This window comes from Phycodurus eques, chromosome 9 (genome assembly GCF_024500275.1).
Source record: "Phycodurus eques isolate BA_2022a chromosome 9, UOR_Pequ_1.1, whole genome shotgun sequence".
Taxonomy (NCBI): Eukaryota; Metazoa; Chordata; class Actinopteri; order Syngnathiformes; family Syngnathidae; genus Phycodurus; species Phycodurus eques.
Window position 1 is genome coordinate 4,506,606 of NC_084533.1, and position 26,811 is coordinate 4,533,416.

The 26,811-nt window shown below is 45.7% G+C and overlaps 1 protein-coding gene across 1 annotated transcript in view; it reads left to right on the forward strand.

Moving 5' to 3' along the window:
- The first annotated feature begins 199 nt into the window (after window positions 1-199).
- The window catches only part of trappc11 (trafficking protein particle complex subunit 11), a 172,304-nt gene continuing 145,692 nt past the window's right edge, over window positions 200-26,811 (forward strand). The window contains 5 exon segments of the mRNA XM_061685194.1: window positions 200-271; window positions 626-854; window positions 1,005-1,174; window positions 12,040-12,110; window positions 13,791-13,905. Of these exon segments, the coding sequence (XP_061541178.1) occupies window positions 651-854; window positions 1,005-1,174; window positions 12,040-12,110; window positions 13,791-13,905 (560 nt within the window). The 5' untranslated portion in view covers window positions 200-271; window positions 626-650.

Consider the following 26,811-nt stretch of genomic DNA (forward strand, 5'->3'; position numbering starts at 1 on the left):
ATGCCATTCGAATGTTATGTATAGATAGCACATGCTTTGGCGTTGACAAAAAAAGTAAACTTCATGAAAATCAGTTGAGACATGAGGAAGTTACGACTTAATTTCAATGTCCATGCATTGCCTTCGATGGGAACGTCGACCTCCCCAACATGGCCACCACTTTGGCACGCCGAGTGGTGACGTTGCTATGTAGGGCGCCTGCTATCTAGTCGTCATATCTATGCTTGGCCTTCTCAGGCATTGACCATCCTAACACTACGAACGACAAGCAGTATGTTGTTGTTCATTTCCCCACGAATCAATCATATTAGAATACGTTTTGACTGTCAACATTTTGATCGATAAAATGTGATTCCGGTTTCGTAAATGGGTTATTGTTCTTCGCCGATTTGCTGACGTAACTAATCGTTGTCTGTCCGAATTTATATACCGTGTGCAATTTAGCCGGGTAGATATTTATGTCATTCATGCTGTAAACATCGACTTTATTTGCTGATAATTTTGTGTCGCTCATTTCACTATGCTGTATTTGCCGAGAAACAGTTGAACGCTCCCTAAAACAATCCTCATGAAATCGTTGTCATGGAGTATATTTTGAATTTATTACGTGTTTCTGACTTTGTAGTTGAAGCTGCTGTGGAAAGTTGAGGATGGCAGGTCTGCAGTGGGAACTTCCCCCAGAGCTATGCTGTCGACCGATGGCTTTTGTTGCCCTAACTGGTTTGGATGTAGTCTACAATGCTGTGCACCGTGCAATATGGGATGTGTTCAGTGCCAACCGGCGAACTGACAGAGTGCCAATCTCTTTCAAAATTCTCCCCGGTGACCACGAGTATCCCAAGTGTCGAACTAAGGTTTGTCAAGGAATATAGTATTTCAAAAGTTCATTATCGGCAAACCGTAAATCAAGGGCACTTTGTCTCATAAATCCTACTCACTGGCACACAAAGTTTTCAAGTGGTCCATTTACGTATGCCTGTTTACTATTTGCTTCTCCCCTTTAGCGTACGTCTTATGAGTGGTACATTCCCAAAGGAATATTGAAAACATCCTGGATGAACAAGCACCTCAATGAAGTACCAGCACTGGTTGTTGTCTTCTATGAATTGGATTGGGATGACCCACAGTGGAAAGAGAAACAATCTGAATGTGCTACAAAGGTTGAGATTGTCAGGTATATTATTCTTAATTTTACCTACATCTGTGAACGTTATTTCCTATCACTTACTGTATCTGTGACAATTTTGTCATCTTCAAATTCTGTCTCTCTGCAATAATGCGTGGCAGTAATGTAGAATGCAATAGTGCAAGGCTCAAAATATTTCTTTTCTTTGAGGAGCAGTTTTGCTACTCATTTATTCGTTTGAGGAGCAACTTTCTAATTTTGAGGAGCAATCTTTTGCAGGTTTATCACACAGGACCCTGAAGCAGCGGTTTAATTAAACAATAAAAATATGATAATGTACTAGGAGAATTAAATGTACTCACATATCCTCCAAAACCCTCTTTTGTTTGGGTTCATAACTAGAGCTTACACCGATCTGATCGTCATGATCGGTATCGGCCGATAATTAGCATTTTATGCTGATTGGACGATCAGCTTTCATGCCGTCATTCGCCGATCCGATCAAAGACGTCATCGATCGGCTCCGCAAAAGACATTTACTCCATGTCGCTGTCGCGTATGCATCCAAAAGCTAGTTTATGTTAGCCTTGTTACGTGTCTTGTGGCGTAGTACTGTTACTATCTGACGGCCAATACATTTTTTTCAATCCAGTCGGTGAAAAAACACGTCGTCGGTGTGGAACTATTTCGCGATGTCTCAGACAAACAACACGTAAGTTATTTGCAGTCTGTGCACAACTGAAGTACTTTGTGGGGAACGTCATCTAAATGCTTCAACACAGCAAATTTGATCAGGCACCTGAAGAATCTACACAACGTACATGCAAATCAGTCACCTTTCGGCGAAACAGGCCGTTTTGAACTCAAAGTAGGGCCATTTACGTGAACCATATAGATCCGATGAGTTTTTCTTGGGGGTGGTCACGGCCGCTGTCGTCATAGACTGTTTCGTACTCCTTGAACGCTGGCAGCAAGATCCATTCCAGACATCCACCATTCACACACAGATGTAATTTCTGAATATAATATCTCTACTTTTATTTATAAATTATTGCTTAAGTACTGTAATTTTTCATACGCCCCCCCCAAAAAAATTGTCAAAAGTCAATAGTGCGCATTATACATAGGTATAGGAGAAAATGAAAGACTTTCACATTTTATAAATATATGATGTCTTCTAGAGGTTATGAAAAAGCTGTACACTTTCATTGCAATATGCCACTGCCCCCTAGAGGTTATGAAAAAGTTGTACACTTTCATTCTAGTATGCCACTGAGACGTTATGAAAAAGGTGTAACCTACACTTTCATTCCAATATGACAGGAGTACATATGACTGCATATATGTACAATTGTGCTCTTAGGTTTACATACCCAGGCAGAATTTGTGAAATATTTATTTTTTTATTATTATTATTTTTTAATATGACTGAACAATAACCATCATTAATTTCTTTATGGTTATGTTTTCTTTAATGATAATGCTTTTCTGAAATGCTTGACAGTTTAATTTGAATCCCATTAAAATAAAATGAAATGTTTCGCCTGGTCCTTCATGTTTTCTTTAAAGAATTGTATACACCTTACAAATTCTGCCTAGGTAATCAGGCATATGAGCACAACTGTGTGTTTTCTCATTTACTAAATAAAAGTAGGGGTGTGAATTTCAAAATAAGAGCAAGTAAATAAAAATAAAGTATTATGTGTTCAAATAAAGTGCTTAACCAGGATAATTCTTTGAAAAAAAACTAACAAAATACAGATAATACTCATATGGGTAGAAGAAAAATCAAGCATTGTAAAAATGCATTATACATAGTGTTGAAGAATGTGTGCAGTCCCTATTCCCCCAGGGCCGAAGCCCCAAAATGACAAGTTAATAAACTACTGTCACATTCGACCCAGTGCGTGTTAGTTTTCTCAAAGGAAAGGAATTTACTAAAAGACTCACACAGGTTGCATTTTGATCCGTTTATATGTTGGGTGCTCAGCCAGGTACAGAAATCAGAATTCTTTCCCTATCACCCAACCCGCCTCCACCATGAAGATTTGAGAAGGAAAAAAGCATCTCTCCCCCAGCCCTTTGACAATATATGAAGTTTATAACACAAGTTCAGGGGGGTGGGGGGGGCGTTGTTCCTCCTCACAGCTGGCTTGTCAGTTGGGTCCCAGTCATCTTGACCTGCTGTCTTCCCCCCTTTCTATGGTGGATGACTTTTTTTTCCTGTAGCTGTCAACCACAACATTCCGCTGCTTTTCTTATTGCAAAATCCTGTAAACAAGTTGTCCAAACACACACACTGCAAGCACAAGCTAAAATGTTTCAAGGTTACTGTCGGGCCACTAGTGTAAACAATATTATACTGAACACTAAATCTGTGAATACTTAAAGAATTGATAACACGAGAGTTCTATTGTATGATTAATATGACAAATCAAAATATGTATTCTATTCTATGGCGAGTATGACAAATCCCTCTTTTGACCTCAGCTTGTCTGAGGTCAACCCATGTATGACCCATGTTATACACCAGATTTTTAAATCTACACTTAAGCTTTTAACTCATTCCCTGCCAATGCCATCCAAAGACGTCCTTAAAAATCCATATATTCCCTGCCAATGCCGCCTAAAGATGTCAATGGCGTTTTTTAACGGGGATGGGTCGAGGAGGGTCTTGTCCAGTTTGTGTGATCCTCAAGCGTCTGGATAACTCCAATGAGGAATGGCACCCTGTAGAGGGCAACAATGCCTTGAGGTGAACGTCCCTCCCTCAGAGGAACAAGAGCAAGAAGAAGGAGGGGGTGGGCTGACAGGGTGCAACAGACAATGAGAAGAGACAAACATAATGGCGGTAAAGAGAGAAGGCAAAATGAAAAAAATCTTAAAAAAAAAAAAAAAAAAAGCTTTCGGTACGAGAAATTTGTCGTCCCAAGGCAAGAAAAATATTCCTGCGACCGACAGGAATGACGCCTTAGATCATGCGGTGGAATAAAGGATGATGCTCCGAGCCGATCACTTTGTTGCAAAGCTATCGCCCAAAATGCCTCAATACCCGCACTGTCTTTTGCTGGGGCAACAAAGTCGATTTCTGGTCACTAACTGGTTCCTGTAAAATAACCCTAATCAAACCAAATGGATCCCTTCCAACAACATTTACCCCCAAAGGGATATATCCATCCATCCATTTTCTTTACCGCTTATCCTCATTAGGGTCGCGGGCTGTCTATCCCAGCGGTCTTCAGGCGGGAGACGGGGTACACCCTGAACCGGTCGCCAGCCAATCGCAGGCAAAGAGATATAATACCCCTGATTATGCCCTACACATTTTAGACAATTCCGTACATGCCTCATGTTGGCTCCCACCCCGAATCCTTTAATGGTCATCAGTACAGGATTTGCCCCCAGACTCCCTCTTACTAATCCAACATAGAACCCCAATTCCAATGAAGTTGGGACGTTGTGTTAAACATAAATAAAAACAGAATACAATGATTTGCAAATCATGTTCAACCTATATTTAATTGAATACACTACAAAGACAAGATATTTAATGTTCAAACTGATAAACTTGATTGTTTTTAGCAAATAATCATTAACTTAGAATTTTATGGCTGGCTGCAGGTGGCAAAAAAGACTGAGAAAGTGGAGGAATGCTCATCAAACACCTGTTTGGAACATCCCACAGGTGAACAGGCTAATTGAGAACAGGTGCCATGATTGGGTATAAAAGGAGGTTCCCTGAATTGCTCAGTCATTCACAAGCAAAGATGGGTCGAGGTTCACCTCTTTGTGAACAAGTGCGTGAGAAAATAGTCAAACAGTTTAAGGACAATGTTCCTCAACGTACAATTGCAAAGAATTTAGGGATTTCATCATCTACGGTCCATAATATCATCAAAAGGTTCAGAGACTCTGGAGAAATCACTGCATGTAAGCGGCAAGACCGAAAACCAAGATTGATTGCCCGTGACCTTTGATCCCTCAGGCGGCACCGCAGCAAAGCAAAAGCCATTTATCAACAACACCCAGAAACGCCGGCGGCTTTTCTGGGGCCGAGCTCATCTAAGATGGACTGATGCAAAGTGGAAAAGTGTTCTGTGGTCCGACGAGTCCACATTTCAAATTGTTTTTGGAAATTGGAGATGTCGTGTCCTCCGGGCCAAAGAGGAAAAGAACCATCCGAACTGTTATGGACACAAAGTTCCATACCATCACAGATGCTGGCATTTGGGCTCTGACTCTAAATCAGCCTGGCATGCATTCCAATCGCTGACAAATTAGGGGGGTTCAGGGCCCTGCTGTACCCCCTGCAGTTTGCCTACCGAGCAAAGAGGTCTGTGGATGATGCAGTCAACATGGGACTGCACTTCATCCTAGAACACCTCGACAGTGCAGGGACCTACGCGAGGATCCTGTTCGTGGACTTCAGCTCAGCGTTCAACACCATCATCCTTGAACTCCTTTCCTCCAAGCTTCTCCAGCTCAGCGTCTCACCTGCCATCTGCCACTGGATTTACAGCTTCCAGACGGGCAGGACACAGCAGGAGAGGCTGGGAGAGACCACCTCATCCACACACAGCATCAGCACTGGGGCCCCTCAAGGTTGTGTCCTCTCTCCGCTGCTCTTCTCTCTCTACATGAACGACTGCACCTCAACGTATCCGTCTGTCAAACTCCTGAAGTTTGGAGATGACACCACTGTCATCGGCCTCATCAAGGATGGTAACGAGTCTGCATATTGACAGGAAGTGGATCGGCTGGAGCTGTGGTGCGTCCGACACAACCTGGAGATGAACACGCTCAAGACTGTAGAGAAGATCGTGGACTGCAGGAGGCATCCTTCGCCACAGCTGTCCCTCACATTGTCCAGCTGCCTTGTGTCAACCGTCGAGACCTTCAACTTCCTGGGAATTACAGTGTCTCAGGACCTGAAGTGGGCGATCAACATCAACTCCGTCCTCAAAAAGGCCCAGCAGAAGATGTACTTCCTGCGACTTCTGAGAAAGTACGGCCTGCCACAGGAGCTGCTGAGGCAGTTCTACACAGCGGTCATCGAATCAATCCTGTGTTCTTCCATCACAGTCTGGTTTGGTGCTGCTACAAAAAAGGACAAACTCCGAGTGCAACGGACAATCAAAACTGCTGAAAGGATTGTCGGTACTCCCCTACCCACCCTTGAGGACTTGCATGCAGCCAGAACTAAGACAAGAGCGTGCAAATTCCTCTCAAGGAGGTAGTCAATATGCCGTACCCAGCTATGTACTTTCTGTAGCCAGTCAAGCCCAAAAAGGACAGCATGTCTCTCACAGTGCGAGTTTTTGAATGAAACAAAATCAGAATCAGAATCATCAGAATCAGAATAATCTTTATTTGCCAAGTATGTCCAAAACACACAAGGAATTTGTCTCCGGTAGTTGGAGCCGCTCTAGTACAACAGACAGTCAATTTACAGAACTCCCGTTGAGCTGGGGAAACAGCTGCACCTACCTGAGAGACCACACGGCCCAGGAAAGTCACTGTGGGGCGGCAGCATTGTACTTTAGCCCTAGAGTCCTTAAAACCACAGCCAAGAAGGTGTCGCAGCAACAAGTATGTAGCTTTCAAACAGTCCACATCCGTGGGTGCCGCTAAAAACAAATCCTCTACATACTGGATTAGGACGACACCTTCTGGCAACGGGAGAAAGGACAACAGCGCTTTGAGTTCTTTTTTAAAAATACCAGAGGATGAAAGAAACCCCTGCGGTAAACGTGTTTAACAAAGTTTTTCACCATCATAAGTAAATGGAAATAATGTCATGGACTTCCTCAGCCAATGGCAAACAATAGAAAGCATTTGCCAAGTCAATAACAGTAAAAATTTAAGTGTGTGATCAATTGCACTCAAAGCAGTAAAAGGATTTGGGACTGGAATAGTGGATGTTGTAACAATAGAATTAATGCGTCTGAGATCGTGTGCCATCAAGTACTTTCCCACCACCTTTTCAACGGGCAGAATTGGAGTATTCCAGGAAGATGACGAAGGCTCCAAGACCCCCGATTCCTGCAAACTTGCGATGGTGTCCCAGATGCTCTCCTTGGCCTCCGGACGGCGTCGATACTGGTTCTGCCTTACAGGATTTGGGGAGGAGACAGAGAAAGTAATGGGAGGCACAGTGGAGCAGAATCCAATGTCAGTTGCACATTGCACACAGTTGCACAGAGTCCACATTGCCTCAGGCAAATGCGCAAGAACTCTCTCAGCCTCTGGGTGATCCGTTCGGTCTCTACCATGATCACGTGAAATTTGATGGTGTTCTAAAACAGAGGAATTTGAAACATGTGCCGAAATGCGATACCCTGACATAGATGATGAAAACTCAACATCGGGAATGGCGGTCTGGACCCAATCAGTGGCTTTTATGCACTCTCTAATCATGGGACCCAAATCTGATGTTTATCTCCAACACCCAATGTGGCACAGCTGTCGCGTCCATACCACTCACTCTGCTCCTGCGTGAGACACGTTAGGCAATGCCAGTTGATGAAACATACAAAGAGTCAGAAAAAAATGACCACTGATGTCCTTCAATTTGAGATGAGAAATTATCTTGATAGATGAGGTCATGTCACTTATATTGCAATGTTCAATGTAAAGGGTCCATTGGTGGAGTGTAAATGTGCAGGCTAGTAAGCCATGGAGACCAGAGTTGGTAGAGGGCGTATACACCGCGGGAAGAGGGAGACTCAGGGTTCAGAGCTGCCCAATAAATATCAGCATATTGATTTTGATCTGGCGGCACGGTGGGCGACTGGTTAGAGCGTCTGCCTCACAGTTCTGAGGACCGGGGTTCAATCCCCGGCCCCGCCTGTGTGGAGTTTGTATGTTCTCCCCGTGCCTGCTTGGGTTTTCTCCGGGCACTCCGGTTTCCTCCCACATCCCAAAAACATGCATGGTAGGTTAATGACAACTCTAAATTGCCCGTAGGTGTGAATGTGAGTGTGGATGGTTTTTTGTTTGTATGTGCCCTGTGATTGGCTGGCAACCAGTTCAGGGTGTACCCCGCCTCCTGCCCGATGATAGCTGGGATAGGCTCCAGTACGCCCGCGACCCTAGTGAGGAGAAGCGGCTCAGAAAATGGATGGAGGATTTTGATCTGCAGTGGGGGCAGCAGAGAGGATAACATTTGGTGCCCATGGTGTATAGTGACAGTCAAATTTAGTCTTATCTGGGAAGGCCACCTGCAGCCCATCCGGTCCACAAGAAATGCTGGCATCACACTTGATAAGCACATCACGGCCCTTGAGGTTTACTGGGCAGTTAGGTGAGAAAATAAAAGAGTGAGTCAATGTTTGTTTTCCAACCTGCACAGGAGTAGGCAGGGTCAACGGCAGAGAATCCGGGACCCCTGAGAAGCCAACCTAGTTGACCTTCATGTCGCTCACTGAAACGTGTGGAGACAATTCACTGAGAAAGGAGTAGCGAGTGCCGGTGTCGACCATCATGGACAGATGTTGACCATCCACAGTCACCGGAATGCCCCCTGCATTCTGCCAAACCCTGCACACCGGGGCTTCCTGGCTACCCCTATTGACGAGTAGAGTACTGCCCCGGAGGTGGCGGCGCCAGGTTGGCATTCAGTGGCATGTGCGGCGGTGATAGTTGTTGCAGTTGGAAAGGTGGACATCGTGGTGGCCCAGACCACTGCGGCTGAGACTGTTCCAGATCAATGGGGGCCTCAGGAGGTTGCTCTGCACTCTGACTCTGCTGTGTTGGTGTCACATAATAGGTGTACCCAGACTGGGCCCACCCCGGAGTAGGACAGCTCTTTGTCCAGTGTCCCCGTCCCCCACAGTTAAGGCACCCCCCCCCCGGCACCCCCAATCTCAACCCACCCCTACCTCTCGCTCCACATCCACGCCCCCTCAGGTTTGTTCTGGCGTAGAGGTCCCGATTGGTAACACTGCACCTCACTGAGAGTCTGAGCCGGGGCATGCAGAGCGGCGGGTGGGGTGATCCTCTAAGCATAGCCTCCCTATAAAGCTGGATCATCACTGGACTATCCGACATAACCACCGGTCCTGTCTCGGCGCGTGCGTGACAAATAAGCAAGTCCTGTCTCCTCCTCCCCCATCCGAAAGACACAGTTCGAGAGTGGCCGTAATGGGGCAGGGAACATTTCACGCATGGCAACATCGATCCCACCTAAAATACGCCTGTTAAGAGGATGTAGTGTCAGCGAAGTCTTCCAGGGTCTGACGCTCCTGATGCGTCAGTTTTGTTCCCTGAATGGCCCTCAAATCACCCATCGTCAGTGCAGATCCCTGGGTGGCATTGGTAAATCTTTGCATAAAAATTGCACGGTGTGGATGTGCCGAACAAACCATGAGGGGACCCTGGAATTTTCTGTTTTTGCTCTTACTTCTTGTCTTACTAGAGCTCTTCCCTTCAGGGTCCTCCTCATCCTCCTTATCACCATCTATCACCTGTTTCCGCTGCCCACAACTTTCCACTGTTCGCTGGACTCCCTCTCCACCGCCAGCCGCCTCATTCTCTGGGCGGCCTGCTTCCTCCAGATAATGCTCCACTTGCCTCATCTGAGCCCGGAGCCTGTTGACCTCAGCCTCGCACTTCCCATACCCCTGCGCTAACCTGAAATTGGTCACATCCAACTGTTTACGCAAATCATCCAACCCTGAATTATCATTACCTGCCGTAAGTATATCCAAGTCCCTCTTCAGAAGGTCATACACTGTGGATGACACCCTGGGCAAGCTGCATGGTCTCCTCTCATCCCAGGAAGCCGCCAAATTGGCTTTCTGTGTTGTCAATCCGGTCGGGTTCCCACGGCTGTCCGGCTGCGGGAGTAGCCTCATTAGAAAACACATTAGTGCGGTTCCTAGTGATCCGCCAACCCCAGTTTGATCACCATTAATTTCAAACAATACAGATCCCCGCATTATTTCCGCAATGAGTGCTTGGATGGCGAGATCTTGTGCTGAAGAAGAAGCATAAGGAGGGGGAGCTGAGGGTCTGCACCCCTCAGTGTGAGTGACTTTTTTTTTTTTTTTTTTTTAAAGTTTTTTGTAATTTTGCGGCAACTGCCAATTGATAAAATCTCATCAGTTTCAACATTTTATCCGCTCGAGTGCGCAAAAACCTTTTAACCTTAAATGCTTAAATGTAATCCGAACTAGAACCTGCAATATATTGGTTTTCTTACGGGAAAAACAACATCCTGACATTCTTCCAACATCCCCTTTGTCTTTTGAACCGCTTTAGACCTTTCTTCCTCCTGCACTTACTTGAAGTACGGCCACATTAACATAATTTGTTCTCCTACTGTAATTTTACCCTCTCCAATTTCCTTGAGAATAAATCTTAATATTTTCTCCTTTCCACGTAAACTTCATCATCACAAATCAAACCACACACAAGGAAAACAGTGAGTAATGCACTCCGCCGCCATGGCCTGTATGCAGGCTTACCACGCAAGACCCCATTGCTGAAAAAAAGCATTTCAAAGCTTGTTTAAAGTTTGCTGAACAACATTTGGACAAGCCAGTTAAATACTGGGAGAATATAGTCTGGTCGGATGAGAGTAAAATTGAACTGCTTGGATGCCTTAATGCACACCACGTTTGGAGGAGAAACACCTCACCCTAAAAACACCTTATTGAATTGGATTCAATTCAGGTGATTGGCTGGGCCATTCGAGCACCTTTATTTTTTTTCTTTGAAATCAATTGAGAGTTTCGTTGGCAGTATGTTTTGGATCATTATCCTGATGTAATGTCCACTCTCGTTTCATTTTCATCATCGTTGTAGATGGCAGCAGATTTTTGTCAAGAATGCCCATTCATCCTTCCATCAATAATGTGAAGTTTACCAGAACTATTTGCTGAAAAGCAACCTCACACCATCATTTTCCCACCTCCGAACTTCACTGTTGGTGAAGTTGGTGTTTTTGGGGTGATGTGCAGTGCCATTTCTCCTCCAAACCTGGTGTGCATTACGCCATCCAAACAGTTACAAGCAAACAATTTGTCTCTCATCAGACCAGAATGGCCCCAACTGGAATGTTCAGAAGCTTAGATATGCGCCTATAACCAATGCCATCGTTTTGCAACAATTAGTTTGCGATAGTCTCGAGACAGCTCTATGCTCTTACCCATCATGAGATGTGTCTTGACTTACAGCTTGGCAATGAGACCTTTTTTGTAGCCCATCAATTAGGACAAAACCAACTGATATTCATTTGCACTGACAAGGGGCTAGATTGCTGTTTGATTATTGATTGACTTTAGGTGTTGTCTTGGCTTCCCATGCCTTTTTGCACCTCCCTTTCTTCATGTGTTCCATACCTTTTTCCCTGTCATTTCACATTTTTACACACAACTTAATTTCTGATCTTATTTGTATGTATGGGTTACTTGGGTTGTTCCCAACATCTGGTCAATAGCACCTTTGGAAATATATTTAGTGAGAAAAATGGTGGAGTGTTAAATACTTTTTTCAGCTGCTATATTACACAAGGCAAGACTTTTACATACTTTTCCCTGTGTCATTTCACATTGTTACACATAATTCTAATTTCTAATCTTATTTGTTGTACTTTCTTTGTATGTGTGGATTACTTGGGTTGTTCCCAACATCTGGTGAAATTTTCACGTCAATAGCACATTTGGAAAAATATTTGGTGAGAACAATGGTGACGTGTTAAATATTTATTTCAGCCACTGTAAGTGGTGTTTGTCGATCAATGAAAAGACACAAACGAGTACTAGAAACCGCAGTACCGAAGTGACCATCCTGTGCTGCAATCTTGAATCTAATCTTTAGTGTCCTGCAATGTGCTTCTGTAAATGTTTGCTTTAGAATTCATAGGGCCTGCGAATTGTTTTGCAACTTATTTCAACTCTTTTATATTTCAGATCCAGTCTTCAAAGCAGAAATACTAAAGTGGCTGTAGTTTTAATTCAAAAGAAAACACCTCTGCCTCCAGGTAAGGACTCTCCACTGAGTTGTGACATATTGTGTGCAGTCAAGTCTGAACTCCCATTTTAATTTTCGTAGCATTCAGGGCTGTTGTATCATTACAATATCCGCTTCTACACATCAAAGGTAACCCATTAACACATTTTAAAACGGCATTTGAAAGTTACAATTCAGAAAGTAGAATTTGTCATGTTTGAATTTTTATTATTTTTCACAGGTTCAGGACTAATTTGTTTTATCAGACTTTTCACATTTTCCATTAGAATAAAAAAGGAAAGTAAATATTACTTTGTAAAATGCTTTTTTTATTGATCTTGTAAAACATTATTAGATACAATATTTTCTTTAGCAATATATATATATATATATATATATATATATATATATATATATATATATATATATATATATATATACACGTACACCTTGGGATCCCCCCGGAAGAGATGGATGAAGTGGCTGGGGGAAAGGGAAAGGGAAGTCTGGGCGTCCCTGCTAAAGCTACTGCCTCCGCGACCCGACACGGATAGGCGGTAGAAAATGGATGGATGGATGAATTATGCTCTTTCACAAAAAAATCCCGAAGGAGAATGTTCAGACGTCAGTTTGTGACTTCAAGCTGAAGCGCAATTGGGTTCTGGAGCAGGATAACGATCCAAAACACATCAGCAAGTCAACCTTAAAAAGGCTGTTCAAGCTAAAAAAATCAACTAAATTTTTGCTGGATTCAAAAATTCTTCAATGAAGAGTGGGCCAAAATCTCTACACAGAGATGTAAAAGACCACTTATAGAAAACGCTTGATTTCAGTTGTTGCTCTTGCGGATGGCCCAACCAGTTATTGGGTTTTGGAGGCCTCTACTTTTTCATACAGGGCAAGGTAATTAAATTTTTTTTTTTTCTTAATAAATGAAATCAGCAGTCAAAAACAGCATTTTAAATTAATTTGGATGATGGCCGACTGGTAAGAGCGTCAGCCTCACAGTTCTGAGGACCTGGGTTCAAACCCCGGCCCCGACTGTGTGGAGTTTGCATGTTCTCCCCGTGCCTGCGTGGGTTTTCTCCGGGCACCCCGGTTTCCTCCCACATCCCAAAAACATGCATAAATTGGAGACTCTAAATTGCCCGTAGGTGTGCATGTGAGTGCGAATGGTTGTCTGTTTGTATGTGCCCTGCGATTGGCTGGCAACCAGTTCAGGGTGTACCCCGCCTCCTGCCCGATGACAGCTGGGATAGGCTCCAGCATGCCCGCGACCCTAGTGAGGATAAGCGGCTCAGAAAATGGATGGATGGATGGATTATATTAATCTGATATTTACTTTTGTTTGATGATTTTAAACATTGAAGTGGGGAAACTATGCAAACTTTTGGGAAGGGGGGCCAATACCTTTTCACAGCATTGTAAATAGTGCAGTATTTCATAACTGGTTATGGTACAAAATGGCCCCCTCAAAATTGAATTTGCAATTTGAAATTTCCTCCTTTCAGTTTAACAATGGATCCGCAACAGATATTTATACTTTACACATACATTTTCATCAGTTATTGATAAAAAAAATATAACTGGCCATTGTTACTGGATCTGCAATTGATGCTTCATCTCTTAATCTGTATGTTGCATATTCCTAAAGCATCGTGTTATTTTTTTTGGTGTCACTTATATTTTCTTCTTTTCATATTTTGTATAGGAGAAGACTTGGTAGCATCTGAAAGAGCTGCAGCCATTTGTCATGCCTGCGATCTGTCCGGAAAGAGTCTGTTTGTTCTGCCACATACTGACCACCTGGTTGGTTACATTATAAGGTAATATTGTAACACACGGTTGATGCATTGCACAATCATCAGGGCTATTATGCAAGGAATAAAATAACAACCACAAACTGAGAAAACAGTAATTTAAAGGGTCTGGGACCCCTGAATGGTCCTTTAATTTATTAGAAAGGGCTCTGAGCCCTGGAGTTTTGATCAGACTTTCATCGGGGGTGGTGTTGTTGGGGACAAAAGTGCAGCATACTTGGCCAAACATGGCACACACGCCACCCTTTTCTGCCAATAGAGAGTCAACGGCCAATCTGTTTTGATATGCCACCAGGGACGTGGCGGAAAGTTGGGCATGTATGGCTTCAAAACCGTCCCTGGTGTAGTGGGTCAGTCTCTGGATGTTGTAACGTATATAATTAATCCTATCTTCTTTTTTATTTGAGGTAATTCAATTGAGAATTGACTCAAATCCGGTGGCCACCTGGTCCACCAATATATACTCCTCTGGTACCCTTCGAGGTACATTTGACTTTTACCTGAAGTTAAATAAAACTTATGTGAATCAACTGAACGCCTAAATCGCGTTCACGAGTGGGGGAAGAATGGAACGGGAGATCGACAGGCGGATTGGTGCAGCGTCTGCAGTGATGCGGACTTTGTATCGATCTGTTGTGGTAAAGAAGGAGCTAAGCCGAAAGGCTTCCAAACAACTGCTCAAACGAGCCGACATTACAACCAAGTTAGTTGCGTACCAAGTACAAGCTACTGCACGCACAACGCAAATCATGGCGGAACTTCCCGAAAGTCCCAGTCAAAACGACAATCTTGACACCGCTGGAAGAGCTTGTCAGAAATTTATCTAGGGACCTTGTCCCGTGCTATGCAGAGTACGTCAAAAATGCTGGCCTCGAAGTCCTCAATGATAACATTGCACCACTTATGAGTGACGCTGAGCACAAAACCCACAAAACCTTAAAAGATTTAAATCTCGTGCTAACTCTTGGCTGCATGGTGCTGAACATGGTGGCCCAACTCAAATGGAGCACCACCACAGATGAAATTAGAGGGAGCTATGTACAACACGGGTGTGACTGACAAACCACGTTCTGGCAATGTTAAACCCGACCATCAAAAGAAGTCGTTTAACCCATACAACCAATCTCGGCCCGCGTACAACAATGGGTCCTCGTAACCAACAACACCAATTCACCAACAAATCAAAATCATGGAATGACCACAGCTCTAATTCGCGCCAAACTTACATGTCAAAACAGGGTACACGTAAGACCAGCCTAAATCTGACTCGTCCAACCGAGACCCTAAAACGACAAGTGACAACCGGGAAAAGGGCTCCCAAACAAACAGCTCCCAAAGGGAATTTTGTGCCGTGGTAGAAGAATTACTTGAGGTGCTCCACAGCCTGTCCAAAGACAAAAGCGGGACCCATCGTTACGACTTGGCCTGAATGAGTCGAACAGGACCACAAATGACGCAATAGGTCAACCAGGTAACCTCCGTTGTTCCCCTAATGACCTGCCAAGTGCCTCCGTGACCCCGGCCGACTCTTCGACGACCTCACCTCGCCATAACCTTAGCCGACCACTTGGCGACGACCAATCCCTAAACCCCTCTCGTGTCGTCCTAATCGTCCGACTCGACCCAGACGAGGCCCCGGACTCGCGTGACATCACACTACTAACTAACGTTCTCCGACAGCTTTTGGGTGAACTAACAGCTAAAGGTACGTCCCGAAAGTTCTATTTACCCGTTATGCTTGAGCATGAACTTGTCCGAGAAGCGCTGATTGACCCCGCAGCAGACTGTTATGTCCCATGCTGTGTTCAATCAACTTCTGATGTTGCTACAAGCCATTGGCCGCGACCTTCAACTGCTACGCTGCACACTAACTATCCGTGCATTTTCAGTAACTAATACCGAGCTAAACACCGTAACTATGCTCCACTGGACAATTGGCCCCATGACATTAGTCCACCCGGTCTACATGTCTCCAATTGAAACCGTCCCCCTGCTCATCGGCCAAGACCTGCTCTGCCGGTTCGAGCCACTAATCGATTACAAAAATCTTCAGCTGTGGGCGCAGGTGGAATAGGAATTACCACCACCAACTCGGGAACTGTACTCAGGCCGGTGCCTGGGGTGGGACCACTCGGAGGATGTCGACCTGTCAGGCCGCACTCCTTCAAGTAACGACACCCACATTGACGACACCGCCGAGTCCCCTGTAGCCACCTCGCCACCGCTGAACCGACTTAGAGAACTTGACACGTTTCTCCGCCATCTTGTCCAACCACAGCACGAAGAGGGCTACGGCCCCAATGTTGTTGGTGGAATTAATTTGCCTGACTGCCCAACAGACGACGTCATCCTGGTCTTGTGGGCTGACAAATCGGCAATCTCTCAGGCACTGTTTGACAACCTACGACTTAAGCATCCTGACCTTCAGTTAACGCTGAAATCATTTCGTTTTCCCGTTACACCGTGCCACTGTCTGATGTCACTGCAGTGGGCGGATGCACCCTAAACCTGCAATGGAACCATCGCTCGTTAACTCACTGCTTCCTAGTAGTCCCCAATCTGCCGCATAAAGCTTATGTGGTGCGTATGTAGTTGTCTGATTGGCCGTTCAAGTTGACACGATCAACGATGTTTTGTGGTCGCGCGCTAATGGCAGTTCCACCAACCGCGTTGTCCAACCGTTAAACCTTAAGGCGGGACAAAACATCCCCGACGCTTGCGAAGTTTTGAGCGAAGACGAAGTTATAGTAAAAGCGTGCACTATTAACTAACCAAGCCGTAACCAGTCCACATGCGTTCTTTCAGCCTTCTCCGGAGTTTAATGACCTGGGTTTGTCGCTCCATGCCACACCCCTCCTAGACACTTCCCGAACAACCGTGCTGCTGATTCACAACCACCCACGGAACGACATTCACATCCCCAGATCCACTAGGCTCGGCCTCTTGATCTGCTCCGACTTCCACGACTTCAACCTCAAGGTCCCCGTGATTGCTCACCTTCCACTAGACCTCTTCCCATTGCCTAGCTCTGGTGGAGTACAACTCACTGTTCCTTCGCAACACATCGCTCTCGTTCCAGTGGGACCTACTGAGAGGGATGACATCATCAGAGTGGACCTGGCTACAGACCAACACCTGGTGATCCATGCACTCAGTACAATTCTAGCTGCACCTGAAAGTGTGTTTCCGCGACTTCACCCACTCCCTCAAATTCATCGCGAACCAACTCGCCTACACCGGTGACAGCGTGCGATTGTCGCATACTCCGTTTTCCCGACGTTGAAACTCATGTGCAGCAGGTCCTAGCGGATGCTGACGCCCTAAGTTCTCATGACGAACAACGGCGTTTGGGTAAGTGGTAACCAAACACGCCGCGTCATTCGCTAAAGACTAGCTAGTCTGCAGCCTAACAGACTTGCACCTGGGCCGCACTCCGACCCATTGAATACAACCGCAACCGGTTGATGATCTTACAAAAGGGGGGACTGCACCTGTGATACCAAGCAGGACCGCCAGGGGTCGCTCCTGTGACACTGGACTTGCTCTCGACCTTTTGAGGCCACTTGACCCCCTAATAACTACAGAAATTGCGCCCTTTGAAAAGCAATTTGTAGACTCTGCCCCTAAACAATGGACTGCATTTTCGGCCATCACGCTGAGCTTCATAGTGACTTCTCTACAGAGCTGGCCCGCTCCGTCGAGGGCCACTAAGTCATCTTCCTTCTTCCGTGACTTTCACACATGCACGCCTTCAACAGCACAGGACGTGGGTTTTGTCTCGCTTGAAGTTGAAGACTAGAGGCAACAGAGCCCAAAGAGCCAGAAGTCGAAGGGTTAAATGCACACTAGTTTTAATATGACATACCATAAGCTGGGCCACTATCAAAAAAAAATATGGAGAGGCAGGACAACCCTGTCTTATACCTCTAGAAAGCTCCAATTTAGGGTATGTCCCACCTGATAGTTTAATGGAGCTATTGCTGTTCTCATAGAGCGTTTTAATGGCTGAGCAAAAGTAATTACCAAATCCAAATTTATTTAATTATTGCAATATGAACTGCTTCTCCACTGTATCAAAAGCCTTATAGAAATCTAAGAATAAAATAAAGTCAGTTCAGTTGCGAAAAATTTGGAAAACTCTGAGACCAATCCATCATTACCAGGGGACTCATGTACAAAAGGTGTGTACACACAAAAACGTGGCATATGTTCTTTTTCACGGCAAAGTTCAGATGTATCAAGAGTGACTGTGGTAATGTGCGGTGCCTCACGCCACCTTCATGGCCGGTGTACGCACGTTTCTGCAGCTGTTCGTGCTTTGGTGACATATATATATTCCCTCAACTGGACACCCATAAAAAAAAAAAATCAAAAAGTGACAGTACACGAAAGACTGGACACACCATACAAGCATACAATCTTGTGTATGCGGTCAAGTTCAGTGAGAAATGCACAAATACATACTGTATATTGGGGAAGCCAAGCAACCACTGAGCAGCATGTCATAACACAGAAGGTTCCAACTCCTCAGGTTAAGATTCAGCTGTCTACCTGCACCTCAATGAGAAACAGTACTGTTTTGAGGACAAAAAAATTGCCTTTTCTGGACACAGAAGACAGGTAGTTTGAAAGAAGAGTAAGATGCCATCAATGTGAAGTTGACAGAGGAGGTGGTTTATGGTACAGAGGAGGTGGTTTATGGTACCATCCATCTCCCGCATACAATGCCATCCTTACAAGACTCAAATTCAGCCTCTAACAAATAAACAGCGCCACAATCCCTTTACAACTGAATGGAATATTAATGTGGGTGTTGGCGGACAGTGGCCTTGCTGCAAGGCATCATAACGACTGTTGTTTTGCGCTCCAAAAGAATGATACAATTCGTGGTTTGGGGCAGGCCTCCATCTTGGAGCATAAATAGTGATTTTTCCAGACTAGTGCTGTCCTAACTAGCCTTGTGTACTAAGGGATGAAGCCCAAAAGTCAATTTGCTTTTGATTCAGTGCCCCTCTCTCTGTCCTCATTCATATTGGCACAGCCCTAGCAGTTTTGAAATTATCTTTTCCAAGAGTGTTAGTCTCATTAAAATATTTAATACAAGTTATAGTGTACTCTTTAGATAACCTGTAAAGTGAATTCAGAGATTTGTTTTGAAATACATTATATATGTTTGAAAATTATTTCTGAAAACATGTAAAGAGTGAGAACTGTGTAGTACTGAATTGTTGAGGTATATCGTTTAAACTCGTTTCACCATTTCAGTTGTCCAGATTTTTGGGGTGTGGCTAAAACGAAGCCCAGGTATGAACTTGGGCTTTCTGGCAGGAGCCGACTCTCTCCTCCACTATACAGTGGGATAAGTACAGCGGGTCCGGAAAGTATTCAGACCCCCTTAATGAACACACAGCACCCCATATTGACAGAAAAAAACGGACTTGTTGACATTTTTGCAGATTTATTAAAAAAGAAAAACTGAAATTTCACACAGCCATAAGTATTCAGACCCTTTGCTGTGACACTCATATATTTCATATCATATATTTAACTCGGGTGCTGTCCTTTTCTTCTGATCATCCTTGAGATGGTTCTACACCTTCATTGGAGTCTAGCTGTGTTTGATTATACTGATTGGACTTGATTAGGAAAGCTACACCTGTCTATATAAGACCTTACAGCTCACAGTGCATGTCACATCAAATGAGAATCATGAGCTCAAAGGAACTGCCTGAAGAGCTCAGAGACAACGACAACTGGCAAGGCACAGATCTGGACAAGGTTACAAAAAACATTCTGCTGCACTTAAGGTTCCCAAGAGCACAGTGGCCTCCATAATCCTCGTTTGGGATGACCAGAACCCTTCTTAGAGCTGGCTATCTGGCCAAATTGAACAATCGGGGGAGATGAGCCTTGGTGAGAGAGGTAAAGAAGAAGCCAAAGATCACTGTGGCTGAGCCCGACGGAAACCTCTCCTCAGTGCAAGACAGATGAAAGCCCGCATGGAGCTTGCTAAAAAACACCTGAAGGACTCAAAGATGGTGAGAAATAAGATTCTCTAGTCTGATGAGACCAAGATGGAACTTTTTGGCCTTCATTCTAAGCAGTATGTGTGGAGAAAACCAGGCACTGCTCATCACCTATCCAATACTGTCCCAACAGCGAAGCATGGTGGTGGCAGGATCATGCTGTGGGGGTGTTTTTCAGCTGCAGGGACAAGACGACTGGTTGCAATCAGAGGAAAGATGAATGCGGCCAAGTACAGGGATATTCTGGACAAAAACCTTCTCCAGAGTACTCAGGACCTCAGACTGGGCTGAACGTTCACCTTCGAACAAGACAATGACCTTAAGCACACAGCTAAAATAACGAAGACGTGCCTTCAGGACAGCTCTGTGACTGTTCTTGAATGGCTCAGCCAGAGCCCTGACTTAAACCCAATTGAGCATCTCTGGAGAGACCTGAAAATGGCTGTCCACCTATATTCACCATCCAACCTGACAGAACTGGAGAGGATCTGCAAGGAGGAATGGCAGAGGATCCCTGAATACATGTGTGGAAAAACGTGTTGCATCATTCCCAAATGGAGGACAAATAACTCACCACTACAAGACAAAACCAGGAAACGACGTGTGACATTACTACCTTTGACATACGACAATGAAATTTCTTTCAAACACTGAAAGAAACCAGGGAACTAAATACAAACAAATTGAGGAGACAATGAGGAACACCTGGACAAGACACAAGTGGCTGGAGGGAGCTGATTGGTTGACAAAAGGGAGAGTGTTGAGGAGAACAGGTGGTTACAATAAATAAATGAGCACACAAGACATGAACAACATGGGACACAGGAAAACAATTAAACAAAACTCTAAAACACAGACCATGACAGAAACAAAAATAATTCCTACGATTACAATAGGAGCATTGCAGCGGTTGCTGCTTGGGCACTAATAATAATAATCATTATCATGATCATAAATGTTCTTTGTATTACACTATACATCCATAGGTCTCAAAGTGCTATATGGGGGGAAATTTAAAAAGCGAAACAAAAAACACATTTAGCAAAATGCTTTTTTAAAAAGATATATTTTCAGGACACGTTGAAAATCATTTGTAGTTTGTGGGGCTCTGAGATGGTCCAGGAGGGGGCGTTCCACAGCCTTGGAGCTGCAGAGGAGAATGCCTGATAACCCAGAGTGAGAGGCAAAATCTACAGTGCCGTGAAGAAGTATTGGCTCCCTTCTCAAATTTTTATATTTTTGTTTCCCCAGTTAAAGATAATCAAATAAATTTAAATATCATAAAAATATAAATATAGTGAATTTAAAATGCTTTTTAAAAATGATTTCATTTATTAATGGTTAAAGAAAAACTATTCAAAGTTACCTGGCCCTGTGTGAAAAAGTAATTACCCCCGGTAAATCATTAATACATTTTGGCTAATCACAATTTTTTGTAAATTTTCATTGATCAAGCCTGATGACCTCCAGACATGTTCAATCAAGATATCACATAAACAGAACTATCAAGCCATCCATTTTATCTGAGGTCGGGTCGCGGGGGCAGTAGCTTTACTGCCATGACTTCCCTCTCCCCAGCCACTTCATACAGCTCTTCCAGGGGATCCTGTGGCGTTCCCAGGCCAGCTGGGAGACATAGTTTTTCCAGCGTGTCCTGGGTCATTCCCGGAGGTCTGTGCCCGGTGGGACGTGCCCGGAACATCTCACCAGGGAGGCGCCCATGAAGCATCCTAATCAGATGCCTGAGCCACCTCATCTGGATCCTCTCAATGTGGAGGAGCAGCAGCTCTAGTCTGAGCCCCTCCCGGATGACCGAACTTCACAGCCTTTCTCTAAGATAGAGCCCAGACACCCTGTGGAGGAAACTCATTTCGGCCACATGTATCTGGAATCTTGTTATTTCCATCATGACCGACAGCACGTGACCGTGAGGGTAGAGACTTAGATCGACCAGTAAATTGAGAGCTTCGTTTTCGGCTTAGCTCCTTCTTCACCACAATGGACCGATACAGTCTGCATCACTGCAGACGCTGCACCGATCCGCTTGTCCATCTCCTGTTCCATTCTTCCCTCACTCGTGAACAAGACCCAAAGATACTTGAACTCCTACATTTGGGGCAGGATCTCATCCCCTACCCGGAGATGGCACTCCACCCTTTTCCGACTGAGGACCATGGTCTCAGATTTGGAGGTCCTGATTTTCATCCCAACCGCATCATACACGGCTGCGAACCGCTCCAGTGAGAGTTGGAGATCACGGCTTGAACGAAGCCAACAGAGCCACATCATCTGCAAAAAGCAGAGATGCAATACTAAGGCCACCAAACAGGGAACCATCTACACCTTGGCTGTGCCTAGAAAATTCTGTCCATAAAAGTTAGAAACAGAATCGGTGACAAAGGGCAGCCTTGGTGGAGTCCAGCTCTGACTGCCGGCAATGCAGACCAAACTCTGACACTGGTTGTACAGGGACTGAACACCCCATATCAGGGGGTTCGGTACCCCGTACTCCCGAAGGACCCCTCAACCCCCAGGACTCTTGGCGGAGTCCAACCGTCACCGGAAACGTGCAGGGACCGGAAACGTTCGTACAGGGACCAAACAGCCCGTAACAGGGGGTTCGGTACCCCATACTCCCGAAGCACCCCCCACAGGACCACCCTAGGGACACGGTCGAACGCCTTCTCCAAGTCCACAAAACACATGTAGACTGGTTGGGCGAACTCCCATGCACCCTCGAGGACCCTGCCAAGGTTGTAGAGCTGGTCCACGGTTCCACGGCCAGTACGAAAACCACACTGCTCCTCCTGAATCTGAGATTCGACTTCCCGATACACCCTCCTCTCCAGCACACCCGAATAGGCCTTACCGGGGAGGCTGAGGAATGTGATCCCCCTGGAATACATCCTCCGTTCCCCCTTCTTAAAAAGAGTGACCAACACCCCAGTCTGCCAATACAGAGGCACTGTCACCGATGTACACACGATGTTGCAGAGGCGTGATAACCAGGACAGCCCCACAACATCCAGAGCCTTTAGGAACCCTGGACGAATCTGATCTACCTCCCGGGCCTTGCCACCGAGGAGCTATATAACCACCTCACTGACCTCAAATCTAGCGATAGGTGAGCCCGGCTCAAGATCCCAGACAATGCTTCCTCATGGGAAGGCATGTCATTGGAATTGAGGAGGTCTTCGAAGTATTCTCCCCACCGACTCACAACGTCCCGAGTTGAGGTCAGCAGCGCGCCATCCCCACTATACACTGTGTTGATGGTGCACTGCTTCCCCCTCCTGAAATACCTGATGGAGGACCAGAATTTCCCCAAAGCCGTCCGGAAGTCGTTCTCCGTGGCCTCACCGAACTCCTCCCTCCTCCTAGGTGGACACAATAACTAAACATGCAATAATAACATGCATAGGACTCCTTCTTCAGCATCCCTCACTGGGTTTGAGGGTTGCCGCCACGACAGGCACAGACCGCTTTACGGCCACAGCTCCGGTCGGCTGCCTGCGCAATGGAGGCGTGGAACATGGTCCACTCTGACTCAATGTCCCCCGCCTCCCTAGGGACGTGGGTGACGTTCTGCCCGAGGTGGGAATTGAAACTCCTTCTGATTGTGGCAGACCTTCCTATCAGACCTTCACAATACGTTGGGGCCTGTTCGGACTGGCATCTTCCCCCACCATTGGAGCCAACACACCACCAGATGGTGATCAGTTGACAGCTCCGTGCCGCTCTTCACCAGACTGTCCAAGACATGCAGCTGCAATTCCAATGATGACATGGCCACAAAGTCGATCATCAAACTGGCCAAGGGTGTCCTGGTGCCAAGTGCGCGTATGGACACCCCCTCCAGCAGAACGGTAGAGTCCCCAGCAGGAGCGCTGTACAGCACCACCTCCAAGGACTCCAAAAAAGCTGGGTACTCTCAACTGCTATTTGGTGCATCGGCACAAACCACAGTCAGGGCCCATTCCCCCACCTGAAGGCGGAAGGAGGCTACCCCGTCGTCCACTGGAGTGAACCCCAATGTACAGGCACTGAGCCAGGGCGGATAAGTACCCACACCTGCTCGGTGCCTCTCACCATGGGCAACTCCAGAGTATATAAGAGAGTCCAACCCCTCTTGAGAGGACTGGTATCAGAGCCAGAGCTGTGTGTGGAGACAAGCCACAAGACTATATCTAGTCGGGACTTCTTGACCTCACATACCAGCCTCCTTCGCTGCCAGAGGGGTGATGTTTCACATCCCTAGAGCCAGGTTCGGTAGCTGGGCATTGGATCACCAAGGTCCCTGTCCTCGGCCATCCCCCAGCTCACACTGCACTAAGACCCCTCCAACAGGTGGTGAGCCCATAGGAAGCAGGACCCATGTTATCCTTTCAGGCCTTAAACAGAACCTGTCTGACAAAATCATGTTGGACAAAAGATCTAAAAAAGCTGCAACAAAATAACACGACCCAAACAAATTAAAGAACAGTCAAGAAATAAAGTAATTGACATCTTTCAGTCTAGAAAGGGTTACAAAGCCATTTCAAAATATTTACGATTCCAGCGAACCAAAGGGAGAGCCATTATTCACCAGGAGTAGCCGGCCTACAAAGATTACACGAAGAGAACAGCAATGACTCATTCAGAAGGCCACAGAGGAACTCCTTTGTTAAATTCGAATAATTCTGCAAGCATGCATGGGCCAAAATGTCTCCACAGAGATGTGAAAAACATGTTGCCAATTATAGAAAATCCTTGATTTCAGTTGTTGCCGCTGAGGATGGCCCAACCAGTTAGGGGCCATTACTTTTTCACACAAGGCCGGGTAACTTTTAAGTTTTTTCCCCCTAAATAAATGAAAATTGAAATTACCTTTTAAAAACCGCATTTTAAGTTCACTTGGGTTATATTTGTCCGATATTTACATTTGTTTGATTATCTTAAAGTGGGGAAACTATGCAAAAATGTAAGTGTTTGAGAAGGGGGCCAATACTTTTTCACGGCACTGTACTGGAAGACCCCTCCTTTGCTTCAAGGACGTCTGCAAGTGGGATACAACAGAGGAAAACAATCGCCGCACGATCAACTTTTGTCTCCCCAACTTGTGGTAGAGATTGCCAGTCCCAGATAGGCCTTCATAGTCATTGTAGAAAATGCCATCCAGTGTTTCCTACAGGACTGGAATCTCTTTGTGGTGTTGGGTATCTGGCCGGTGGCCAGACCAGGGTTTTTGGAGTGGGCGGGTTTAATGTTAAACGAACACTTACCAAATATCTTATAATAAATTAAAATATTTTGCTAAAAACAACTGCATAAATAAATAAATACAAAGAAATAAATCTAAAATGTAAAATCAAACATGGCTCTATACTAACCTTTTCATTGGCAACACTCGACCAAGCATGATGTGTGTACTCCAACATAATTGGCATACCGTAGCTTTGTATATAATAAAGATTGACAGTGACTCAGTTATATTTCCAAAATATTTTACTGTGAGGCGGCACAGTGGTGACTGGTTAGCACATCATCCTCACAGTTCTGAGGCCCAGGGTTCAAATCCCGTCCCCGCCTGTATGGGGTTTGCATGTTCTCCCTGTGTTTGCGTGGGTTTTCTCCGGGCACTCCAGTTTCTTCCCACATGCCAAAAACATGCATGGTAGGTTGATTGAAGACTCTAAATTGCCCTTAGGTGTGAATGTGTGCGCAAATGGCTATTTGTTTATTTGTGCCCTGCGATTGGCTGGCAACCATTTCAGGGTATACCCCGCCTCTCGCCCAAAGATAGCTGGGATAGGCTCCAGCTGTCAGGAACGGAACAGATGATAGGGTCCACAAATGCACGACTCCAATACAAATGGACAGTTTCAAAAAAGAGGTTTAATATACGGCAGAGATCGGTACACAGGCAGGCAATCCAAAAAGGGCAACAGTATCCAAAAACATGAGGCAAAATGGCGAGGTCGATAATCGGAACAGTGTCTAGTCTTACTGTGAGTCTGTGACGTGGAAACAAGGAATGCTGGAACGCGACGACAAGGTACAACAAACTGGCGACTGGAAAGAATGAGACGAGGTTAAGTGCAAGGGGTAATTTGGGTGAACGAGGCACAGGTGGTGAAGATGCTCTCAGGAGCAGGTGTGTATGAGACAGGGGGACGACAGCAACCGGAATGCACACCCATGACGGTACACCCCCCGCCCCCCCCATCCCCAGACGGCCCCGGAGCCCCTTGATGCGCAACGTGGAAGTCCCGAATGAGCGAGTCATCCACGATAAATGCAGATGGCACCCATGAACGTTCCTCAGGCCCGTAGCCCTCCCAGTCCACCAGATATTGAAACCCCCTCCCCCTCCGATGAGACGACGACAGCCGCCTCACTGTGAAGACAGGACCTCCATCCACGAACCGGGGGGGGAGTGGGTCTGGAAGGCGGGACCAGAGGGGACTCCTAGGCAGGTTTGAGCAGGCTGACGTGAAAATCAGGGTGGACTCGCATCGACCTTGGGACCCTAAGCGTCACGGTGACAGGGTTGATGATCTTTGTGATGGAGAAGGGCCCAACGAACCTGGGAGCAAGCTTCCTGGACTCCACCCGGAGTGGAATATGTTTGGTAGAGAGCCAAACTCGCTGACCCACTTTGTAGTTCGGGGCCGGTGTCCTCCGACGGTCAGCAGTGGTTTTGTAGTTCCGTCCCTGGCGCAGCAGCATCTGGTGGGCTCGCTCCCAGGTCCTCTTGCAGCGTCTCACCAAGGTCAATGCCGCTGGAACTGTGTACTCTGGGGCTATGGCAGGAAATAGAGATGGTTGGTAACCATGCACATTGTGAAAAAGTGATAGACCAGTGGATGCAGAGGGGAGGGAATTGTGAGAGAATTTGACCCAAACC